We start from the raw sequence: 25,669 nt of genomic DNA, 5'->3' as shown, positions 1-25,669 counted from the left end.
ATCACACAAAAATTATTGAGTACAACTGGTGATGGAAAGAGTAGTCAATATGCTGAGTTATATGCAGTTTACCAAGTTTTGAAACAAGAACTACCTGGCACATGTCATATTTTCACTGATTCCTGGTCCACTGCTAATGGACTGGCGATATGGTTACCAACTTGGCATTCTCATAATTGGGAATTGCATTCAAAAGAACTGTGGGGAAAAGAATTATGGCAAGAAATTTCGGAATTACTCCCACAGAGTACTGTGACAATCTTTCATGTGGATGCTCATACCCCGATTGACTCCCTTGACAAATTCTTTCATAACATTGCAGATGAAAAGTCTAAAATTTCTGAGGCAGTGGTGGACATGCAGGACTCTGATTTGGCAGGATTGGCGAAACGGGCCCACCAAAAAGCAGGACATTTTGGAGAAAGAACCACTAGCAGGTGGGCTTCCGATCGAGGAATTCATATTCCCTTAAATTTGATTAAAGATGTCATTCTGCATTGTCCTATCTGTCAGCATGCTAGAAAACGAACAGTGCCTCATATTGTTAAAGGCCATTTACATCGAGGAAAAATGCCCGCTCAAATTTGGCAGATTGATTATATTGGCCCGCTCCCTATGAGCAAAAATTGCCAGTATGTTTGCACAGCTGTTGATACTTATAGTGGCCTATTGGTCGATTTCCCTTGCAAACAAGCTACCCAAGTCAATACCATTAAGACTCTTGAATTACTCAAATTGTACTATGGTGTCCCATTCCAAATTCAATCTGATAACGCATCCCACTTCCTTGGAAGATTGGTGCAGGAATTCTGTGTGGAAAATAACATTGAATGGATTTTTCATATTCCATATTATCCACAGGCCTCGGGCCTCATTGAACGCATGAATGGCTTGCTGAAAGAACAGCTGCATAAATTGACGAATGAGCATTACAAAAATTGGAGAGACTTTTTGCTCCAAGCATTGTTGATTTTAAATAATCGCCCTTTGTTGCATGCTGAATCTCCTTTAATGCGTTTGTTTCCTCCAACTGTTGATGCAAAACCTAATTCGATGTCCAATACTGTTATGTACTGGGAAATTACCCCCGGAGCTTTGGCTCCATGCAGAGCGACCCCAGGTTCCGCAGGTTTGGACCTGCATGCTATGAATGATACACTTCTGAAAAGTAGAGACCGGATCATTGTTGAGACTGGCATTGGTGTCTGTATACCAGCCGGTAGCTGTGGACTGATTGCCCCTAGATCGGGCCTTGCCTTGAAAGGTATTCAAGTTCTCGGAGGAGTAATTGACAGCGATTATCAGGGTGAGATTAAGGTTCTTCTGCTTAATAGCAGTGAGATTGATTTATCGATCAAAAAATTTGACCGTGTTGCTCAGTTGCTGATTATGCCTGTTTTCAGTGGTGAGATTAAGAAAGGCACTGCCCCGACTTTGCTAACGATACGAGGCCAAAAAGGGTTCGGTTCCACGGACAACCCAGGTGCTAAAATATAGGTGCAATCGCCTAAACATCCCCCTGAACAGGCTGAGGTTATTGCGACCGGTCATGACAACACCATTTTGGTGATGAAGTCAGGGAAAGATAGCTGGGAAGCTGTCCCAGCTGACAAATGTTCTTTACGAGAATGATTAAGGCCTGTGTTTGTATTCTTTCAGATCATTCTCTGGACTGCTGCTGCAGGATGTGCCGGCGTTGGACTCCTTTTGGTCTGCTACGCCGGGAGAGGAGAGAACCCACCGACTTCGGTTGATTGGAGAACCCGAGTTCCGCGTTCCTTCGCTGCATGGGACTCTTCGTCTAATTTTTGGATTACCCTTGCTAAAAGAGTTACAAACTCCCCGCATTTTTGCCTCACTCCTATGAGGTCTGTGACTGATATCCTAGCGACCTGCTTGGTTGCTGTCCCTGCCTCCACTGAAACGCTGCGGCACGTTTTCAATATTTCGAGTGCCCGACCTAATGTTATTCTGGGCGATTTTCCGGCTCACGAATTTTGCCCTTTGTGTTCTGCCCTTTCTGACTCTGCTCCCCCGATTCATTCCCAGATTACTACATATAACATTACGCAGGGTGATTTATGCTTTATTTTTACATGTGATCCGAAGGCCATCTCCGAATGTCTGAGATTGAAATTGCGAGCTGCCACTTCTTTTTCAGCTCATCAACGATTGCTATGTTTACGAAGACTTCCAAGTTCATGTATTTCCGTTAAGAACAATATGACATGTAAGAGTTTATTAGTTGTTCCTAGTTATTACCGTCCAATGTTACTGCCTTCTGGATGGCTTTTCTCATGTGGGAATACCTCTTGGCCCTATATTCCCGCTAATATTTCTGGAGGTCCATGCGCTATCACTAGATTAAGTTTATTAATGTTTTCCTCACACCCTGGTTCCCATTCCCGTGTAGTACGAGACTCTATGATGTTAAATGAAGACTGTGATTCCTCTGTACACCTTTATTCTAAATCTGAATACCTTAGTTTAGCTTTTTCTATTATTGGTGTCCCGGCATTAGCCGTTTATAATGCGAAAACAATTGGCAAGATGGCCTGCTGGATGGTTAAATCCATTAATCAAACTTCTACTGTTTTATCTGACCTGTCATTAGATGCCCAGGGTGAACGTCGAGCTATTCTCCAAAACCGCGCAGCGATTGATTATCTCCTGTTAAAACATGGTCATGACTGTTCTGACTTTGAGGGTCTTTGTTGTTTTAACCTCTCTGACCATTCTAAATCGATTCAGGCCCATATTGACAAACTTCACGACTTGACTGCAGAAGTTAGAAAACATATCGACCAGGGCTGGAGTGTAATAGCCGACTTTTTCGACCCTCTTTCAGAGGGAGGATGATGGAGAATGACTCCAGCCTATTACCCTTGTAGTATAGGGATTAGGACTATAAGTAGGACCTATCCATAAGGCACAGTAGTGCATTTTCGTACCCTTTTATTTAGATCAGGGCTTATAAACTTAAGCTAGGGGATAGATATATAAGTATTAGTGATGATCCGTCCTTTTGCAAGAGTATTAGTATATCTTCTATGGAGTTATGCATACTTTGGGCCTTGTAGGCCTTAAACGGGACAGACTCCATCTTGCCCTCTGCCTGGTAGCTTGAGAGGCTTTCTAGGTCAAGTGTAATGTTTTAGTTTCAAGGTGTTGTTCGCTTGGAGAGAACCGGTTCAGGCTGGCCCTTATCGAAAGAATGTATTTTTCTCCACTCCGAAGACACAACTCCAGGCTGGCCAGCTGGGAACGTGTCCTTGGTACGGGGCGGTACAAGAATTTGGTGGGCGGCAGGTTACTGGCCGTAACTTTCCACGAAGGGACAGCTTCCATATTAGCGAAAGTGTTAGGCAATGAGTCAGTCAGTCTGTAGGCGGCAGCTAGCCGTTAGCATCTATGCCATTAATTATTTCCGAGGCAGACAATCGCCATTTTGAAGTCCGAGAAAGATTCCGAAACCGAGACTCTCTGAGAAAGACTGAAGGAGAAATAGTGCGGAGCGCACAAAGTGAGAGAGAGAGAGAGACGGTAGCTAATAGCGAGCAAGGTTCCAGTGGCTTGGAGGGAAGCAGAGGAGATTGAGCATAGCGGTGCAGACGTGTACCCGTGACTGCTGAGGTGTGAGTCCGAGACGAGCCAAGACACAGAGAGACGAGACGGGAACCTAGATGACTGCCGAGCCCCGACTTCATATTAACAAGGTGACCTCTGCCCTTTCCTTGTGAAGCGCGCATCTTAACCTTTACTTTTCTTTGCAGCATATATATATATTGTGTAGTATTGTGTTTATTTTTACTGTAATAAATACCCCCGTTCTTAGTGAACCGACATGTGCCTTGTATTCTTGTTCAATCATGGTAATCTAATTCTTCTAGTCAGACGTTGTTTGCATGAACGGATGTGAATCCCGATCAGGTAAGGAGTGACTGAATAAATAGGGAGATAGGGAACATTTGATGCCAAGAGCAGAAGGTACATATTGTAATTCGGAAAACCATACCAATTTCTATTGCCGTAGTTCTATCCTGAATAGATAACCACAGACTTCATCCCTAAGGGTTCATAGGAAAGTGATTGTCGTTGGTATACGGCGTTAATGAGAGCACCTAAGGTAGATGGTGTGTAGGTCCGCCGGATTGCGGACCGTGCGTGAATGAGAGCACCGGAGGGACACGGTGTGGAGGCCTGCCGGATTGTAGGCCGTGTGTAAGTGAGAGCACCCAAGATAGAGGGGTGTGTAGGTCTGCCGGATTGTAGACCAGGTATAAATGAGAACACTGGGACTGCAGGCCCATGTGTGTAGACGCGCCGGATTGCGTGTCGAGTGGTACATTATCAGACCTGCCCTAGGGTAGACTAGTCTGGGCCTACGTGGCCGCGAGACTGATAGGTGTGAATAGGATATTGTAGAACACCAATGCTTGTTTATTGCTACTTTCCCCATCCTTAGGTACGAGATGTCCATACATATATCCATATCCATTGTAAATACGTTCTAAGGAGGGAGTTGTTTACGTTCCGGCTGGGTTAGAGGAGCTCCTAGGAGCTGGTTCCATCTGGTCCGAAAAATCTGGTCGGTACAAGGAGTAAGCAAGGATTATAGGTAGGCAGATTACAAGAAAGCGCTATATTGGAACTGACCATACGCCAACCACAACCAGGGCAGCCCTTTTTAAAGGCCTGTCTACCTGGGAAAATACTACTGCAGTTGCCCACATCCACCCTTAAGGAGATGAGCACCGCGGTGGTGTAAGTACGCATACTGACTAAAATCAAGGGAAAGCCTAAAAAACGTAATGGCCCGCCCGCACCCGTCCGCCTCCGGGACGCAGACGGGCTTACCTTAGGCACTCCTTTGGCGCGGGGAGGCGCGTCCGCTCTACGCGTCCACTGCGTGGAGCAGAGGGCCTCTAAACTTATAGGCTAGCAGGCGATACACCGCACCACTGGACCGCCGACCAGCGTGCCTGCCTCCCCAAAGATGGCAGCTATCGCTGTCTGCAGCCTACACGTCCCAGAATGCCCTGCGGCACCTAATCGGCCGTACGGGTAAGGGACAATCGCAGATAACCAGCGCGCCCCTGTTGCCCCCGACAGAGGGGTGAGAAAAGGCACAGGCATAGGTAAGCAAAGAGCAAGGAGTCACCCGGCATCCGCCTCAGGTGACGAACGTGAAGGAGAGTGAAAGGCACAGAATAAAACTAAAAATGCACAATTCCTAAAAAAGCGCTAGCAATCAGCGCGACTAGCAAAGCTAAAAGCGTAATTTTGTGTCCGCGAATTAAGCACCCACTCATCCGATCCTGCATCCGCCTCGGGTAAAGCGGGAGGGGTTAGAACTACGTACTATACGGAGACAATGAACGTATAAATCGATGTATAGGAAATGTTACATAAGACAATGAGGGCCACATGGCGTGGGATTCACATGTCACCTATACTGGTAGACATTATACGCTCAGGGTGCTTCATCTGGAGAAACAAAGGGGCAGATGTGCTACGTTTGCAGACAACACAGCACAGTATCAAAAGTTGCTGCACTGTGTTGTGTGAAAAAGAAAGAGCACAACAGCATCATCTCTACTAAGAACTGGTGCTGTTGCTCTTTCCACTAGCACTTGCTTACCTTAGGTGCCTTGCGCCAACGCACTCATGCTCGTACCATATTGCAGCGATGTATAAGCGATGTCTAGCATAGGTTTTGCACTGGAAAGGTACCCTCGGTTCTTGTTTGGATGAGTACACTTCCAGTACAAAATTGCATATAAAGATTTTACCACTTTGCATGTGCGTTGAACAGTTTATTCCTACTTCGAGGATGTCCAATTTGTTTGACACAAATCCCTTTCTACCAGTGATAGTATATATAGATTGGCATCAAAGTTCATGAGTGGTCCCATGGGAACATCCATGCACCACTCAAGGTACTTTCCATTGACACAAAGTAGAGTATATTGCTACTTCACGTTATTGTAGGGCTCCTTTCAAACAACACACACTTCAGGATTTGCATTAGATGTAAATTCCAAAACAATACTTTGCTGCAGGTTTGGGCCACTTTTGTGCTGTAAATCTGAGGCAAAGTGTTAGTAAATACGCCCCCCAAACTCCAGTTATAAAAGGTAACACGGTGTTTGGGGGTGTCTATACTAATCAAAATGTTTTACTACCCAAAGGAATCTTTTTTTGCAATCCTAGGAGGATAGCTTGAGAAAAAAGAAAAAAGAAAAAAGGTGCAAAAGGTAAGCTTTGCAATTTGCATGCAGCACGTGGATGCCAATTCATGGCTCACTGTGCTATATTTGGAGGATGGTAATTATGAAGTGCAAACTGTGACAAAACCAACAACGCACTGAGCTATCTATAAAAAATGCAAATCTGTGATATGCATGCTGTACATTGTGCTTTGCAGCAGGAATATTAATCGTCTTTGCTACATTAGTATAAGTCATAACTATTGCTAGACAAATCACAGATTTCTCCATCAAGTGCATTAATCTCCAGAGTTAGCATGCTGTGGTTATCCCCTGAGAAAAGCAGCACACACACAAAGATCTCTAAAGACTGCGCTTACCTTTCCACAGCCTGTCATTCAAATGGCTCCCCTTTCACCATGGCGCCCAGTGTGGTGGTACCGGCTGCATCGCCCTAAAGCCGCCACTGACACCACTGTCATTTATGTTACTTAGCATGGAGTAGGGGTTGTACAGCAGTTCACCAGGTAGACACCACCCATCCCTCTCACACTGTATGGAACTCCTCAGAGTTAAACTCCTTGTCAAGCATCAGACATGAAAGGGCACACCCACAGTGACTGACCCAGTCTCAGTACACTAGGGCTTCACTGAACCCAGTCATCAGACTGCAAAGGCAGTTGGGTTTCATTTCCTTTCCTCTATAGTTTTTCAGTTCCATCTGAAAATGGTCCATGAAACATGCTGGATGCAGCTTCCTGGTTCCTAGTAAAGGTTCTGGTTCGGGTGTATTGAGGTTTCTTAGTGTGCTTCAGATTGGGGGGGGGAGGGGGCTGCATCACATTCTTAGGGTTAATCCAGGCTGTTTGGAGCCTGAGGTCACGAGACTCTTTGGGTTTTAAGGTCACTGGGAATGATGCTACTGTTGGAGAGGTTTCTGTGTGATTGTTTGGTAGGTTCCTAGTCTTGAATTAATTGCTAGGAAAGGTCTTCTTCTCAAGTAGGTGGGTCTTTAGGATAAGCCCATTGTTGCAAAGTCATCCTTGTGCCCTGGCCACCCCCAGTTTTTTTGCTGATAGGTACTGGCGGTAACTGACTCTGGCTGTTCGTGGGCTCTGCCTAACTAGGCACAGAGCCAGTGCTATGCTGAAAAGACAGGGAAACTACCTGCATACACTGAGGTACACTATGGGTTAGGGTACCCCTATGACAGGCATGACCTTCACTATATGCCCCTGGCACATATTGGGGCAGGGGGTTGAAACTACCTCTAAGTCCCTAGTATAGAATAGGGCATGGCAGTTTAGAGGCCAGCAGCCCTTTCTGAACTTGACTGTGTGCACTACTGAGGCCTGAGGTCAGTTTAAAGGTAGCCCTGTCTTGCAGGACTGCTTTTAAAATGCTAATTGTGCCCAAACTCAACTTTGGTGTTTTGGACATTTACCAATTAATTAACACAATGTTTTGGCATATTAGGTTACCCCAGGGTCTCCCCTAGGTGTACCAGTGGTGGGGGTCAGGTATTTATAAGGAGGACAAGTTTTCAGCTGGGAAAATATGAACCTCTAATTTCTCCTGGATATGATGCTGCAGTCATTTCTGTTGCTGATCTCACAAGCTACTCCCTGATTTACTCTACATCGGAAATTTCTTTCCAACTATCATCGGTTTTGCGACAATTACTTAATAACACTGTGGTCCTACATTTGGATTGCTACAGGAGTGATACGCTTCATCGCATAGCTGATAACAATAAGTGTTGTCTTGTTGCTATTGAATGGACATTATGTCCCTCCAAGAACTGTCACACAACTTGTGATTGAAGAACTGCAACCACACGGCTCATTGCACAGAGTTCAACAAGATCTCCATGCTGCTAACATCACAGCTTAACTGTGCCCAAAGGTATAGTTTTGGAAAAGGTTCTTTACCAAATTACGGGACCTGCTGAGACACTGCAATGTCCATATGTGTTGAAAGTTTCAATGAGTTATGTGATTACAGAATGGCACTAGCTCAGATGACTTGGATACCGAGACTGTAAAACACATGATGTCAGGCATACGCTACCTTGAACAATGAAGATCCTTACTTAAATGCAGTGAATTATAAAGAGAAGCATTGTCTTTATCACTATGCACATTATTACATACACCAAACTAGTTAAACTAGAGAAATACACAATTACAAATAATGGGAGCATGTTGATACTTTACCTATTGACAGTCATCCAAAATGTTTGGAAAAGTTTCTCCATTTTCAAAATGAGAATAGATCGCAACCTCGGTTTATTATTTTTCAAAAATTCCACAACAACTCAAGAAAAACCTGATAACCACAAATACGCTGATTTATTCAAGTGAATATAGTTAGAATCTGGCAATGCCTGGATATGAGTCCTGGGAAGAAAACATTGAGCATTTGGGGTACCAAATATTGGCAAATCCAAGGTAAGGAAGCCCTGTTTAGAGCATGTATTATCCTGAACAAAATGATTATTTTCCAGCAAACTATCAGCTTGGGGTTCGGACCATGAAATATTAATAAAAAACCTTCGTATTTAAGGTTAATTCTACCCTGTTCACTAACTGATAGACACAAATTAATCTTTCCAACTTTGATATCAATATCATGCTTCGGAATGGAATGTATACTTCCTCACACTCCCCCCCACCCTGAATGTTTGGCCTTACAATTCTAACAGTCAAAGTACTGTAGTACTTACTACATATACAGGCACATGCATCAAAAGAAAAACCGGTTGCAAAGGGGCAGATTCTGAGAATCTGCCCCTTAGCGACCGGTATTTTTGCATTTGGGATAGATCATCCCACATGCAAAAATCGTAATTTAAGTAAACTCAACATTGTGATTGCTTAAATTGCAATTGCATTTAAGGAATCGCAAATTGAGATTCCTTAAATGCAATGGATTGAAGTAAAAAAAAATAGCGAATTCGCTAATAGGAGTAGCAAATTACAATCAATTTGTACTTGATGGTAATTTGCAAAAACTTTGAAAAATGCACTAAAGTGCATTTCTCAAAGTTCCATTTTACACACACACACATGCCCTTGGGGCATGAGTGTGTGCAAGATGTACTCACATGCAGATTTCATGGGTGCAACAGGGTGTCCTTTTGACACCCTTGCACCCTTGAAATGGCATGCGCAATTTGCGAGTACCTATTGGGTACTCTCAAATTACAAATACAATTCCCATTTATTCCTATGGGCTTCTAGGCCCATAGGAATGAATGGGAAGACATTTCTTAATTGGGACATACAATGAGTAGATGTTTCTCTAGTGCACTACTGGAAAAAGCTGCTTTATTGCAAAACATTCATCAGCAAAATTTGTGGGTTTCTTGTCTGGGATACAAAAAATTCTTTCAAGAGTCAATACACACCCTTGATTCTGCCAGTGAGGTAGAGAAAGCCATCCTGGTCGAACTTGCCAATGTCACCGGAGTGTAGCCATCCCTCCTCATCTAAAGCCTCCTTTGTTTTTTCAACCATGTTCAAGTAGCCCATGAAGACGTGTCTCCCGCCGAAGCAGACCTCCCCGTTACCGTCGGAGTCTGGGATATGTATCTTGGTCCTGCATCCTGGGAGGGCCTTACCGCAGCTGTTGGCAGATAATGGAGTAGTATGACTGGGACACATAGAGTTAACTGCAGTTAAATCTATATTTTTGTTCAATGACCTCCTACTTCTAATCCAGTGGTCTGATCCACTTAGCTGGATAATTGGTGATGCTCCCTCCCTTGAGGCTCTGACTCAAAGTACAATAGTCACTTTCTCCCACTGCAGGAGTGATACATGTTCAGTTCTACCCTACCCTACCCCCCCTACACATACATCGGAAGAGGCATAATTGCCCATGAGAAGACCTGTAGGGACTATGCATTGCATGCTATAGGTCATGTGATAACTGTGTATATGGGATCATGCCTATCCTATAGCATGCTTTACATTTGCTTGCTTATGTACCTGTCACTGTATTTGATTCCTTTGCATATGCACTTTTTAAATTTATACACGTATGCTTCATTCATTCCTTATTGCACATATATAATTTAAAGTTTGCTTTATTATATCAATTGTTCATGCAAATAGATCACATTTAAATTACAATGTGTAGCAGACAATATTAAATGTGTAACATAATCAATTTGCTAATTCTTGCATTTTAAATCATTAATCCAGAAGCCTAGTCATCCCACAGATTCTGTTGCTAGGAGATGGGGATGCTGGTCACTGATTGGACCGCAACCATCAGCCCTCGCTGTAGGAAAAATGGTATTTATTTATTTATTTTTTAAATTTATACAGCACACTGTTACCCGTAGGTGTCCTGGCGCTAAGTAATTCTCCAAATCCAAGGCCATGTAGAGATTAGAGAGTAAACAGCCAGGTCTTAAGGCCTCTCCTAAAGGCCAACAAATCCGTCACCTTTCTAAGAGCCAGGGGCAAGGCGTTCCAGGCCTTGGCTGCTCCCAACACAAAGCTTCTGCCCCCCACCTTGCTTTCCTGGTTCGAGGTACCGCAATCAACCCTGCATCAGAGGATCTAAGGTGTCTTGCAGGGTGATACCAACGAAAATACTTTTGGAGAAAAGGCGGACCAAGATCTCGCAAGGCCTTAAATACCAAACAAAGAGCTTTAAACGAGATCCGCTTTCGCACCGGGAGCAAGTGAAGTTTAACTAGCTCCTGGGTAACAGAAGCGTACTTAGGAATGCCAGTAATAAGGCGTGCTGCGGCATTTTGCAGAACCTGCATTTTGTTCAAAATGCCCTGTTGTGCATTAAGAAACAAGTTGTTACAGTAGTCCAGACGTGATAGAACCAGCGTAGTGACAACTGTTTTCTTACAGCTTTCTGGAAGGAAGGGGAGGATCTTACAGATTGTCTTGAGCAGGAAAAAGATGGAGGAAGACAACGCATTGACCTGGGGTCCAAAGGTAAGCTGGTCATCAATCAGTACCCCTAGGTTCCTAACCTTAGACACAGGGGTAGGGACATTGCCCATACCTTCAGGCCACCAGTTAGGACTCCAGAAGTTAACGTTTGAACCAAACACTATAACTTCCGTTTTTGCCGAGTTCAATTTAAGGCAATTTCCAGCCATCCAGTTTCCCACTGCAAACATACAATCCTGAAATGTTTTGGCTACTCCTTCCTCTTTGCCCGGTAACAATGATACCACTATCTGGGTGTCATCAGCGTAAGAGTTAAGTTCAAAGCCAAATGCTCGAATTACTGGGGCTAGTGTGGTAACGTATATATTGAACAGAGTGGGGCTCAAGGACGAACCCTGGGGCATACCACAAGGTAAAACGAAAGGTTTAGAATCGTGTTCACCGATTGCCACACTCTGAACTCTGTTGGTAAGGAAAGCTTTTAAGATGTTTAGTGCTTTCACTATTGGGTATTTGTTTGCATCTAGGGTGGACCGTGGAGAGATACAGAAGATTTGGGAAGATGTGATTGGTAAACTTAAAGAGCTTACTGGCTGGGATGTAGCAATGGCACCTGCGTCAGTCTATTGGGTTTATTTTGCTTACATACAAAGGTAATCTAGACTGAGATCGTTATTTCTCCTCGTTTTTCCCTCTTTCTATGTGTGCTGCATTTTGCAACACAGATCAAAAGAGGAAAAAGCCTCTCAGAATAGTTTTTGTGCAGGAAGGTGTCCCTTACTGCACAAAAACAATTCTGCCTACTACAAAGGCAGCCTTGCACCATGGTAGAAGGGTGCCCGCATGGGTACTAGGCTGCCAAAATTGCGCCAGCGCTAGGAAAAAGAACATGAATACGCCATATTAGATAAATACGGTGCTTTCCTGCCCTTTTCCTGTGATGCAGGGCAGGGCGTCAAGGTGACTTACTGCGCTGCTTTGCGCAACCAAAGTCATAAATATGCCTCTAAGGGTCTTTGAAGGAAAAAGATTGGGTCACAGATACGATTAATTGGACCCAAATATAATGTGAGGTAGGCTGCCTGATATGAATGTTGGATTTATAGAATGAATGTTGGATTTATAGAGCGCGTGGTTACCCGGAAGCGTCCCAGCTTTCCCTGTGAGATGGTCCCTTTACTGTGTATCCCCAAGGTGCAGCCAGACATCCCCGGCGGTGATAGGGCCGGAGTGGAGGTTAAGCAAGCTATTGCCCATAGTTGCAGCGTGGAACCCCATGGTTAGAGTGGCACCGAGGCGAGATTTATTGGGCCCGCTGGCATTGGTCCTGCGCCCAGCCGCGTCAGGAATTGAACCCTGTTCCCGGGCCGACCTCTGCCTCCGGGTCTGCCGCCTCTAACCGTTGAGCCACACTTCTCCACGATATGATGATGTGATGGGAAATGAGTGGACAAGACATACACTGTCATGGATCACTGATGCACAAGTGAAAAAGTATGTCATTGATGTCAGCAGTGTTATAAAAAAACTCATCCATTCAAAACACAGTGAGGCAGAAATGCTCTTTGGGCGGGCAAGACACAAGAATAAGGAGAAAAACCACAGAATAAGCAGCATGGAACTGAGATAGACCAGACAGGTATCTAATGGGCAAGGCACTGCCCACAGCCTTCTCTATGTATTGAATTGTCCAAAATAAGCCTTTAACAGCAGCTGGCCAAAGATGTCTGTAGGTGAGCCCTGGTTGGTTGTCTCACACAATGTTCCCTCAACTCTACAATCGACTTTGGAGTTCATTCCTTATATACAGGCAGCAATTTTGCAAGTACGCTAGTCACCCCATACAGAAATGTAATGACAGCCGCACTGTGGTCCCATCAAGGAGCTGAGTATACAGGTCCATTCAAGGGGCTGAGTATACAGGTCCCATCGAGGTGCTGAGTATACAGGTCCATTCAAGGGGCTGAGTATACAGGTCCATTCAAGGGGCTGAGTATACAGGTCCATTCAAGGGGCTGAGTATACAGGTCCATTCAAGGGGCTGAGTATACAGGTCCCATCGAGGTGCTGAGTATACAGGTCCATTCAAGGGGCTGAGTATACAGGTCCATTCAAGGGGCTGAGTATACAGGTCCATTCAAGGGGCTGAGTATACAGGTCCATTCAAGGGGCTGAGTATACAGGTCCCATCGAGGTGCTGAGTATACAGGTCCATTCAAGGGGCTGAGTATACAGGTCCATTCAAGGGGCTGAGTATACAGGTCCATTCAAGGGGCTGAGTATACAGGTCCATTCAAGGAGCTGAGTATACAGGTCCATTCAAGGAGCTGAGTATACAGGTCCCATCGAGGTGCTGAGTATACAGGTCCATTCAAGGGGCTGAGTATACAGGTCCATTCAAGGGGCTGAGTATACAGGTCCATTCAAGGGGCTGAGTATACAGGTCCATTCAAGGGGCTGAGTATACAGGTCCATTCAAGGGGCTGAGTATACAGGTCCATTCAAGGGGCTGAGTATACAGGTCCCATCGAGGTGCTGAGTATACAGGTCCATTCAAGGGGCTGAGTATACAGGTCCATTCAAGGGGCTGAGTATACAGGTCCATTCAAGGGGCTGAGTATACAGGTCCATTCAAGGGGCTGAGTATACAGGTCCATTCAAGGAGCTGAGTATACAGGTCCATTCAAGGGGCTGAGTATACAGGTCCATTCAACGGGCTGAGTATACAGGTCCCATCGAGGTGCTGAGTATACAGGTCCATTCAAGGGGCTGAGTATACAGGTCCATTCAAGGGGCTGAGTATACAGGTCTATTCAAGGGGCTGAGTATACAGGTTCCATCGAGGTCCCAAGAGCTTGCCACTACTCCGATACAGGTGCCAGCAGTGAAGAGCCTGGGTATCAGGTTAGACTCCAAGTTAACAATGGATGACCAGGTAGCTGCTGTAGTGGGGAGCTGTATGGGATTGATGAGGCCATTGAGGAAACTTGTACCCTTACTGTCTTTTTCCACCATGCGTACGGTGGTGTCGGCTTTAATCCGGTCACGCCTAGATTACGGCAATGCAGTATACCTAAGACTCCCCGATAAACTTCTTGGGAAACTTCAAGTGGTTTTAAATGATGCAGCGAGACTGATCCTTAAACTACTGAGAAGAACACATGCCACACCATTGCTACGGCCGATGCACTGGCTTCCTATTAGACAGAGGGTCAGGTTTAAGGGCCTGTGTATTGCTCATAAGGTTAAGTATGGAGGGGCACCTAGCTACATCAAAAACCGTCTGAAGCCTTATGAGCCTGGCCGTTGTCTTTGTTCATCAGGGACACACTTGCTGGCCTGTCCGCGCTTTTACAGAACCACCTTGGGGAGACGTACCTTCTCGGCGCTGGTTCCCAGATCTGGAATAAAATACCAGAAAGTCTGCGCGGGAAGACAACTTTTTAGGAAGAAACTCAAGACCATCCTGTTCATCTAGGCGTTTGGATAAGTTCACCCTAATTCAGCCCTATCTGAAAGTGTTATGTCATCCCAGGTTCATGGTAATAGCGCTTAGAGACCGTTGGTGATTTGGCACTTTACAAATATAATCTAACAATAACAATTGAGGTGCTGAGTATACAGGTCCCATTGAGGTGCTGGGTATACAGGGCCCGATTCACAGAACTAATTTAAGACAAAATCCCAAAGTTACTACCATTTTGGTATTCACAGAAGGCACTTACTCATTTTGGTATTCACAGAAAGCATTTACTCATTTCGGTATTCACAGAAGTTAGGAGTCCTAACTTTAGGACTCCTAAAGGCCTTCTGTGAATACCAAAATTCTTAAAGTTAGGATTTTTCTCAGTTTAGGAGTAGTAAAGTTAGGACTCCTAACTGTAGGACTCCTAAACTGAGAAAAATCCTTACTTTAAGACTTTTGGTATTCACAGAAGGCATTTAGAAGTCCCAAAGTTAGGAGTCCTAACTTTATTACTCCTAAACTGGGAAAAATCCTAACTTTAATACTTTCTGTATTCACAGAAGGCATTTTGGAGTCCTAAAGTTAGGACTTCTAACTTCTGTGAATATTGAAATGAGTAAGTGCCTTCCGTGAATACCAAAATGGTAGTAAATTTAGGATTTTGTCTTAAGTTAGTTCTTTGAATCGGGCCCATCGTTCCCATCAAGATGCTGAGTATACAGGTCCCATCAGGATACTGAGGGGCCTATTTATGACCCTTGCGTCACTTTTGCGCCAACAGTGGGTCACTTTTTGTGACGCACCAGCGGTGTAAAAAATACGGCATGTTGCATCATATTGACAAAGTGGCGCATCTAGGGGGAAACTGCCATTACAACTAAGCCTTTACAACGAAATCGTTAACCACGCATGCAGTACAACGCATGCGTGGTTAACACGAAAGCCTTTACCACGCATACCTTTACTACGAGGTTTGTAGTAAAGGTATATGTGGTAAAGGTAAAAAGTAAAAAAAGGGGGGCTTGGGGGGGGTCTCCCCTCCAAAAAAGAAACTCACCTGAAGTCACGTCGGGTATCAGCGTCGTTTAAGAGAAAACAGAAAATAAACTTCCGCTTTCTCTTAACGACGTATGACGTCTCCACGCTAGTAATTGTGGTAAATGTTATGCGTGGTAAACGAATTCCGTTGTAACGCATGCGTGGTAAAGGCATGCGTTGCAACGGAATTTGTTGTAACGTCATATATTCCCATCTAGGTAGATGCGTCACTTTGTAAACCCCTCTGCCACATTATACCTGTGCCAGGTATAATGTAGGCAGGGGGTTGTTTTGATGCAAGTAGGCCTTGTAGAAGTGACGCAGTGAAATCTATAAGATTTCACTGCGCCACTTCTAGGGTGCAAGTGAGTTAATATCTTATGCCTGCCACATGGCAGGCATACGACTGACACAGGCGCATTTACCATGGGACTTGCCCATGTGAAATGACCCATTGCTGGAATAGCGTCAATTTTGTCACACACTCCAGCAATGCGTCATTTTTGCACCTACAGATACGTCAGAAATACTGACGTATCTGTAACTCCTTGCAACATGATGCATCATACTGTAAATATGACGCATCCAGCATGTCGCAAGGACGGCGCAATCAAAGTGATGCATCTCTGTTTTCACACAGCGATGCGTCACTTTTCATAAATGAGGCCCTGCGTATACAGGTCTCATCAAGGAGCTGATTATACAAGTTCCATCAAGTGGCTGAGTATCAATCAATCAATCAATCAATCAATCAATCATTTGTAAAGTGCACTACATACCCGCGAGGGTCTCAAGGCACTGGGGAGGGGCGCTACTGATCTAACAGCCAGGTCTTGAGTATCCTCCTGAAGGTCAGCATGTCTAAGGTCTATCGTAGGCTCAGTGGGAGGGTGTTCCATGTCTTGGCGGCGAGGTGGGAGAAGGATCTCCCACCGGTGGTTGTTCTTCAGATGCACAGGACGATGGCGAGTGAGAGATCTCCGGAGCATAACTGGCGGTTGGGGATGTAGAAGGAGAGCCGACTGTTGAGGTAGGCTGGGCCGGTCTTGTGGAGTGCTTTGTGTACATGGATGAGGAGCTTGAAGGATATCTTCTTGTTGACGGGAAGCCAGTGCTGGTTTCTCAAGTGAGGGGTGATGTGGCTGTGTCGTGGTATGTCGAGGATCAGTCGCGCCGATGCGTTTTTTATGAGTTGTAGTCATTTGATGAGCTTGGTCGGGGCTCACGCGTAGAGGGCGTTTCCGTAGTCGAGTCTGCTGCTGACGAGGGCCTGGGTGACTGTCTTTCTTCTATCTGGCGGGATCCATCTGTAGATCTTGCTTAGCATGCAGAGGGTGTTGAAGCAGAAGGAGACGGCGTTGACTTGCTTGGTCATTGAAAGCGTTGAGTCGAGGATGATTCCCCGGTTGCATGCGTGGTTGGTGGGTGTCGGGGTTGCCTCCAGTGCCATTGGCCACCAGGAGTCATCCCAGGCTCAAGGGTTGGAGCCGAGGATGAGGACCTCTGTCTTGTCCGAGTTCAGCTTCAGACGGTTGATCTTCATCCAGTCGGCGACGGCCTTCATTCCTTTGTGGAGGTTGGCTTTGGCGGTGATGCGGTCCTTGGTGAGGGAGAGGATCAGTTGAGTGTTGCCGGCGAAGGAGATTATGTCAAGGTTGTGCTGCCGGGCTACGTGTGCGCGCGGGGCAATGTAAATATTGAACAGTGTCGTGCTGAGGGGGGATCCCTTGGGTACGCCGCAGATGATCTCGGAGGCTTTGGAACGGAAAGGGGGGGGATGCTCCAGTTGCATTTGTTCTGATACAAACTTTGCTTCCTGGTTGTAATTTAAAGGGCAGTGGCCCAACTGGTAGAAGACTCATCTCTGGTTCAATCAACTGTGCCCCCTCTATGCTTCTCTCTAATTTTGCCTTGTTTTGCTTCCTGCATATCCTGGAAAAAAGATTTTGCTGGAGAACATTTTGGAAAGTTTTCCCCTCTTTATCACTCTAAGTCTCCTCAGCCGCAGTGTCATCTTACCTCAACCACTAAGGTCATAACGACATTGCAGCCTGTCTAGGACATTTCAGTGATAGACCTCTAAGCCTATACATTGTGCACGTAAGATCACTTCATCTCGAGACAACAGAGGTGACGCTACCATAGCCGCTCCATCCTTCTGCAATACTGGTAATGGTAAGAGTCATTTCAGCGCACTACACTGCCCCAGAGGTCACTCTCCTCCTTTCAGCCACCTTTGTCTGCAAAGTCAATCAAAGATTTACCGACCCAACTCTCAGAGCTAAGGGGCTGAACTGCTGCTTATCGTTGATTTGAGTTCAGTCTATCATCAGTCTCTTTCATAAAGTGTGCTTTGTTTATGTTGAGAAATGCTTCCCCGGGCCTCTTTCTTGCACAGCTGTTTGTGTTCAGAGATGCTTTTTACTTTCATAACCAGATGTTTCTCGTGCTACACAGTCATTCAGCAAGGCAAAGGACTGGATTCTATATCTAGAGCACTGTTTAGAACTTGTTGGGAGTCATATCTCTTCCTCCAGCACTTACCTAACACTTCACCATACCATACACTGCCCACTTGTTTCCTCCGCACTCTCCTCAGTTGAATCTACATCCTCAGCAATCTTCCATGTTTACTATTCAACATTACCATCTTGGTCACATCTCCCTCCTGCCCTAAATCACACGTTCTAGCGCCAAAACATTGTTAACATCTAAAACACTCAAAACTTTCACCTTTAGGGCCTACTGTACAAGTATCTTACTAAATGTCAGGTCAACCAACATACCCACTTTTCAACCTTATGCATGATTACAATCTTAGAATTCAGAGCTTGAATGCTATCTCCAAACAATACATAACACTCCAATGCAATTTACCACTTTCTGAAGCTCACAGCTAGCTTGAGTAAGCAGTTCACAGTATATGTCACCACAAGCCTTATAATGTTGATCAATAATATCTTCACGGGGTCAACACCAAATGCAAATAATTTATTACCATGGAAAACCTAACACAAATCCACAAAGCCAACCACTCCATCCTACATAGTCTTACCAAAGGAAGAATACCTGACCTCATCTTTAGTGACCCTAAGCTTACCAACGGACACCAGAAGGATCATCACTCAAGCCCTCTTCACAAGCTGGCTGGACTCGGTAACCCTCTTTACGTAGGAATCACCGCACGCCTCCTGAAGAGACTACAGACTATACAAAACGCAGCAGCAAGACTCAACCTTGACCTCTCCAGACGGATTTACATCACCCTGCACCTCAAGAAGCAACACCGACTCCCGATCCAGAAGAGATGCCAGTTCAAGATGTTGGCCCAGGCAAAGCCCAGCACAATGAGGGACCAGCGTACATCAACAAACAAATGACTCCCACCAACCAACCAGACAACTGTGATCCACCTCTCTTTTCTTCGTAGACACCCTCCTTTTCCGCCGATAGAACAGGGGAGAAAGCTTCTTCTCACACCTGGGGGCCAAAGACGACCTTCCCCTGCACCTCAGGAATGCAGGAATGCTGCATCGCTCGCGGAATTCAGAAAAAAGACTTAAGTTATGGATGTTCAAATCAAAATAGCACTGCGAAGCAGCTAGCAACTCCAGCGCCTTGAGACCCTCACCGGTGATTTGCAACACTTTATAAATCCTGATTGATTGATCAAATGCTTCCCCCCTTCAGTCATTGACTGCTCGGCCACTTCCCCATCTCATTTTACACTCTCCTTGCCTAGCCTACCTTGAAACCCCTGCACCCCTTGCCAATTGTCACCCCTGGGTGGGTCGGGGTCGTGTAGAGGGTTTGCATTGTGGGCTCTACATCTTATTTGGTGCACAATTAGTGTGTCTTCTAAACGGTTGCATGTTGGAACCACGCAGGCATTTAACAAGTCTGCCTTAACAACGCGATCCAAACCATGAATGCGTATGCACAACGCATTCCTTTACCACTCAAGCTGTTACAATGACTTGCCTTAGGGAAAGTGCTGGACTTTGGAATAGTATCATTTACTATTCCAACTCCAGTTTGCACAAGAGTAGGGAAAGGGTTGGACTTAATGTCCAACATCAGTCTAACAATGTTTTCTGAAGGCAAGTAACGACTTGCGTGGTAAAGTAATGCATTGTAACAATGCATTTGTGGTTCGGAACAAGCTGTTAAGGCACAGTGTGGTTCGAGCGCGATGTAAAATCTGTTTCCCCCCCTAAAAACTTCTTTGCCATTGCACCAGTGTCTGTAATAAAGTATGGGTAGAATAACAAAGACAGAAAACCGCAGACGTGCCTATTCAGCCTCATATTGGGAGCACCCCCAAGTTCCCGCCACAAGTATGGGGAATGGTTAAAGCTTTTGCACCAACATCAGTAACAACGGTGACAGGCATCCTGTCCGCTGAAATATAAATTCCATAGGATACAATGTGATTTAATTTCAATGAAAGGGATATCCATCACCGTTGTAATGGAGTAAGGGGTACACCAAGTTCTAAATCAGGCCCTAAATGATTACAAACACTAATTTTCATATGTACATAATACATAATTCTCATTAGTGTGACTACCATGGACATGTTTCATTTTGAGCTAAACCTCCAAAAATAAAGCCACAGAACAAGAAACTGTAACACATTTATCAGTAAGAAGAGAAGATAGGTCCCTACTGCAGATCAATACCCAATAAATGGACAGCTCAGTGCTCATTATCTTAGTAGGCTGCAAACAGAGATATTGGGCTGTATTATAAGCAGCCTAGAGTACAGAAGCACGGTGCTTTTAGGCGATTGGAGGAAGCTGGTATTGGGAGAACAGGACGCACTATATTGACTCAGATTATCTTCCTGGTTTTGACAATTCTTTCGAATGAAGTGATCACTCATTAGAACTAACCTTGTTAGACGGTAGTTGCTTGGAACAGATATGGTGTGGGGCCCAGAGGTCTCACTCATGCCGTAAACTTCCATGAGAGGAAGATTCAGTTTCATGAAATACTCCAGGGTTTCTTTTCTGGTGGGAGCACCAGCTGTGTAAACTTGGGTAGCTCGATCCAATCCCAAGTCCCCTAATATCTTCTTTAGGACCAGATGATCAGCCGATGGGTCCCCAGGAGATGCAGAGCCATTACTGTGATTGAAAGAGACGATAGGTTGAATGAGGAGGTAAAATAAGAAAGAAACATTAACAGATGCAAGACGTTGGACCTTAACGAGCCCTCTCTAACAAAGTAACACGCATCTGCAAACACTCATCCGTCTTGAGTGGGCTAAGAAGCTAGGAGCTTAATGTGTGATACCTTATATCAGTAACAGCTTTATCTTATGGATACTTCTTCCAACAGCTTTCCCACTATATGAATATCCCCAGACGTGAGACTGGACGAAGAAATCATTTCCTCAGCAATAGCTCTCAAGCCCTGCCACCAGGTGCCTCATGGCTTTGGACATGGCTCCATCCACCCAGAATGAGACAACAGTGGATTCTACAGTTCACACCATACCAACATGCGTCCATTGCTCATCTTCTGTCCTTGCTAAATTTCCTGACAAATTGTATACAACATTTTCATTTGAACACTTGTGTGCTTCTCCATAAACTAGACAAAGGAGGCAGAATGACAGTTTGTGTGCCTTTTACCTTGACTTAGCCACATTCCTAAACATCTCGAATCATGCCACCGGAAAGCCCCTGCTCAGGGAATCATCAACTGACCCAGCCACACTTTCAACTACAGTCCAAACTCCCACCTTCCATACCTGGTAAAGGTCTTTAAGAAAATATTCAACTGACATCTCATCGACCACCTCAGCAACCACCAGCTCCTCAATCCCACAAAGTGCGGATTCAGGCCTACCACACAGTAAAGCAATAGGACTCATCACCACATTGATGACATCCATATTTTACTTGACAAAGGAGAAACAGCAGCCCTCATTCTCTTTGACCTCTCCGATGCATTTGACACGGTCGAACATGCCATCCTTATAAGGCGCCTACACGAGATTTGCATCCAAGGGCCTGCTCTCCACTGAATCTGCTCTTTCTAAACTTAATGGATGGAACTTAAGCTTTCATCTTAATCCTTACTTTACTGAAGCCTTGTATTTTATTCCCAGAAGCCTGCAAACTCACATGCAGAGTGCCGCAGTGTTCATCTCTCAGCTCCATCCTCTTTAACGCATACATGATCCATATCTGCACAGTTATCCGCACATACGTCATTAATAGCCTTTCCTATCTGATGACACTCATCTCATACTCTCCTTCACAGACAAATACAAGAAACAAGTTCACAGCATACATAACCAGAATCACTTACCGGATTAAGGCACGACTGTCTCAAGCTCTACATCAACAAGACAGAAGTAGGGATATACAGCAAGAATAACTCACTACAGGACTACTACTGGTGGCCAGCCAAACGTTGGCCCAGAGACACACCAAACACCCATGCCACAAACCTCTGGATAATCATCAACAGCAACTTGGACATGACCACGCAATTCAGCACCTTCACTGCTCTTGCTTCCAGACCCTGAAGATGCTGAAGAAGATCTTCAAATGACTCCCAACAACACTAGAAAAACGGCCACTCATACCCTAGTCACTACCTAATTGAACTACGGGGGCACTATCTATGCCGAGGTTACCAGGGCACTCACTAGAAGACTACAAACCACTCAGAACTCATCTTCAACCTCCAAGACTGAGCTCACGTAACACCACAACACACCTCAGGATGCTCCGTTTGCTCCTGATACACAGACCTACTCATTTCAAACTGTTCACACACATCTAAGGCACTACACAACTTAGGTCACACCTACCTGAAATGTTGCATTTTATTTTATCCTCCACCCAAACATCTCTGCCCTGCAGGACTCCTACGAGCACACATTCCACACATAAACAGTGTTTATGTGTGGAATGTGTGCTTGTAGGAGTAAGAACCAGGGAATGAGGGCATTCTCTAACATTGCCCATAAAGCAAGGAACGGGCTCTATCTCCACATCAAAGCCTCCTCCTCTCTTTTTGAATTCTGCAAGAAGCTGGAGACCTGGCTTTTCAATTAACTAAACAGACGTAGGCAAGGCTGGCACAAACACCTGCTCAGATCCAGAATACCCTTTATTGGGAGAGTTCACTCTCCAAATACACATAACAGTGCTGCACCTACTGGAAGCTGGTCACTGTCTGCCACCTCTGTCCAAGAGGGATGAAGAGAGCAGTGCAGTGGACCAGCAGCTGCAGGTGCAGGACATGAGAGGGAGAGAAGTAAGCAGTACATGCTGAGCTGCTACCACCACACCCAGCTCTGGTTATAAAAGTCAAGGATAAGCAAGGATCCCTTCTCTTTAAGGCTGTGCCTCACTTGCTCCATCATTGGAATGCTGGTCATCACCTTTTGTCGGTAACTCAACTGTAGTAAACAATGTGCAACAGGCTTAAGCCAGCAGGGTATTTATTGGCAAAACACTACTTTGCATGTGCTAGCTTCAATTCTTCCTTTTTCTGAGGTTCAGAAAAGCAAGTTGTTAATGTAATTTGTATTTGTGTTATACAGATCTGGGCATCTATCAACATGAGGTTTATGTGCCAGTCATCAGCCTCATTTAAGCCTTAAGTGGCATTCCTGTTATTGTAGGGTCCTATAATTTTGGCTTTTGTGTGTGATTGCCCCTTCTCTCATGTACACCCAGAGAAGAAATAAGATCTGGGGCCATGGCAGTCCTCCTGTAGGCGTAACTGTGGTATTACTTATCTTATCTCACATCAGGACCTTTGACATAATCTTTCCAATGAAGTAGTGAGGGCCTCTATTTAGTTCCTGATCTTCAGCGGCCAACCTCTACCTTCAGGATGCTCCACACTAGTGGCCATTATGGGTCCTACTGTTTTTCTTTGAGACTTCGATTTTCCCCTGACGTTATTCTGCCTCTTTACACATCACTTTACTTTCTCTGTGATGTCTTTGATCTAGGACCCCTGCCTACCACACATCTTCCACAGGGCTGCCGCCATAGCACCCAAGCTAAGACACGCCATCAGCGCCACATTCAAATTCGGCACATTCCCCGATGACTGGAAATGAGCAGAAAGTCAAGCCCCTCTTCAATAAACCCTCTGCAGACCCGACGGATCTGAAAAACGACTGACCCATCGCTCTCCTTCCCTTCGCGGCCAAAGTCACAACAAGATAGTCAACGCCCAGCTGACAAAGATCATCGAGGAGAACGCCATCCTCCACCCTTTCCAAATCCGGATTCCTCAGCAACCACAGCACAGAGACTGACCTCCTCGCCACCACAGACAACATCGCCACACTCTTTGACCAAGGCCACCCTCCGGCCCTCATCCTACCAGACCTCTCCACCGCCTTTGACACCCTCTCCCACCACACTCTCACATACAGACTCCACGATGCTGGCACACAGGGAACTGCCCTTGCCTGGCTCTGCTCCTTCCTCGCCGGCAGAACCCAAAGGATCAGACTACTGCCCTTTTTATCTGAACCCACAGAGATCAACTGTGAAGTACACCAAGGATCTTCGCTCAATCCCAAGGTTTTCAATTTCTACATACCCCCCTCACCACCATCGTCAGAAAGTATGGACCCGGCATAGTATCCTACGCCAACGACATCCAGCTCATCCTGTCCCTTATGAAGGAACCCGAAGCCACCAGACTCAGCCTCCAGGAAAGAATGAAGGATGCTGCATCCTGGATGAGCAGCAGCTGTCTGAAACCCAACTCAGAAAAGCCAGAAGTCCTTGTCCTCGGGCCCACAGCCTCAGCTTGGGACAAAACCTGGTGGCCCACAGCCCTCAGCAACCCACCCACCCCTACGGGCCAAACCTGAAACCTCTGCATCATACTCAACTCCTTCCTCACCATGACGCACCAGTTCAACACCGTCACCTCCACCTGCTTCAACACCCTCCACATCCTTCGCAAGACTTTCAAACCGATCCCCCTGAATCTGGAAAGATCGTCACCCATGCACTCATCACAAGCAGACTGGACTACAGAAACACCCTCTACGGTGGAATCAACAAATCCCTGATAGGCACACTTCAGACCATCCAGAATGCTGCGGCCAGACTCATCCTCAGCATCCCATGGCATGAACACATCACCCAACACCTGCAAGACCTCCACTGGTTCCCGGTCAAGAAGATAGTGACTTTCAAGCTACTCGCCCACGCCTACGAATCCCTCCACAACACCAGACCAAAATACCTCAACAAAAGAGTATCCTTCCACGTACCCATGAGAAATCTCTGCTCCATCGACCTAGCCCTCGCAGAAACCCCACGCATCTGAAGAAGCAGAGCGGGGGAAGAGCCTTCTCCTACATCGTGGCAAAGGCCTGGAACAAGCTCCCAATCACCATCAGACGTTCCTCCACTCTGCACACCTTCAGGAAGAGCCTCAAGACCTGGCTCTTTGGCTGACCCTGAGCTACACCCCCCCAGCGCATTTAACCATGTTAGAGATGTTAATTCTATTATTTTTGCTTACAACCTGTCTTTTTGCTGTTAATGATATCCTATATAGGTGCTTTACATGTGCTGCAAAACAAGTTTAATCTGTTGTAAGAAATGTGTTTAGTTAAAATTGTCTATTCTTCTTAGTGCAGTGTGTGAAATAATGTGAATAATGAATTTGATTTGTCTCTGTTACCACAGTACCCCTGATCACCTTACTTGGATTGTTGGTAACACAAAAGCAATACCTCTATTCATCAATGTATCATGTTGCTGGGTAGGGTTGTGCAAGTCTATAATAACCTGTCTTTCACAATCAGCACTGGTGCATTCAAATCATGGTTGCTTGTGTCACCTGTAAGTCAGAAAGCAAACCTTGTTGATCTATACCAAAGTTGTAGTTTAAGCAACACTTCTAATAGAATTCAACAGATCTTCTTTAGGTGAGATGCCATCTTGCGAAATGTTGTGCCCCAAAGAACTTACATGTTTCGCGTTGCCAAAAGTCACCCCCCTTGCAAATGCCTAAAACAGTGTCTAAAA

At 45.4% G+C, this 25,669-nt stretch overlaps 1 protein-coding gene across 1 annotated transcript in view; it reads right to left on the bottom strand.

Moving 5' to 3' along the window:
• Positions 1-25,669, bottom strand: part of LOC147725890 (long-chain-fatty-acid--CoA ligase ACSBG2-like) — a 282,463-nt gene that overhangs the window by 108,925 nt on the left and 147,869 nt on the right. Inside the window, exons 10-11 of the mRNA XM_086960032.1 lie at positions 20,531-20,764; positions 9,619-9,836 (exon numbers count right to left, since the gene is read on the bottom strand). Coding sequence (XP_086816158.1) covers positions 9,619-9,836; positions 20,531-20,764 — 452 coding nt within the window. The remainder of the gene's footprint in view (positions 1-9,618; positions 9,837-20,530; positions 20,765-25,669) is intronic.

Source organism: Lissotriton vulgaris, chromosome 3_1, assembly GCF_964263255.1.
Source record: "Lissotriton vulgaris chromosome 3_1, aLisVul1.2, whole genome shotgun sequence".
Lineage (NCBI taxonomy): Eukaryota > Metazoa > Chordata > Amphibia > Caudata > Salamandridae > Lissotriton > Lissotriton vulgaris.
The sequence above is the reverse complement of the archived record's forward strand: the minus strand, read 5'-3'. Positions and strand labels throughout refer to the sequence as shown.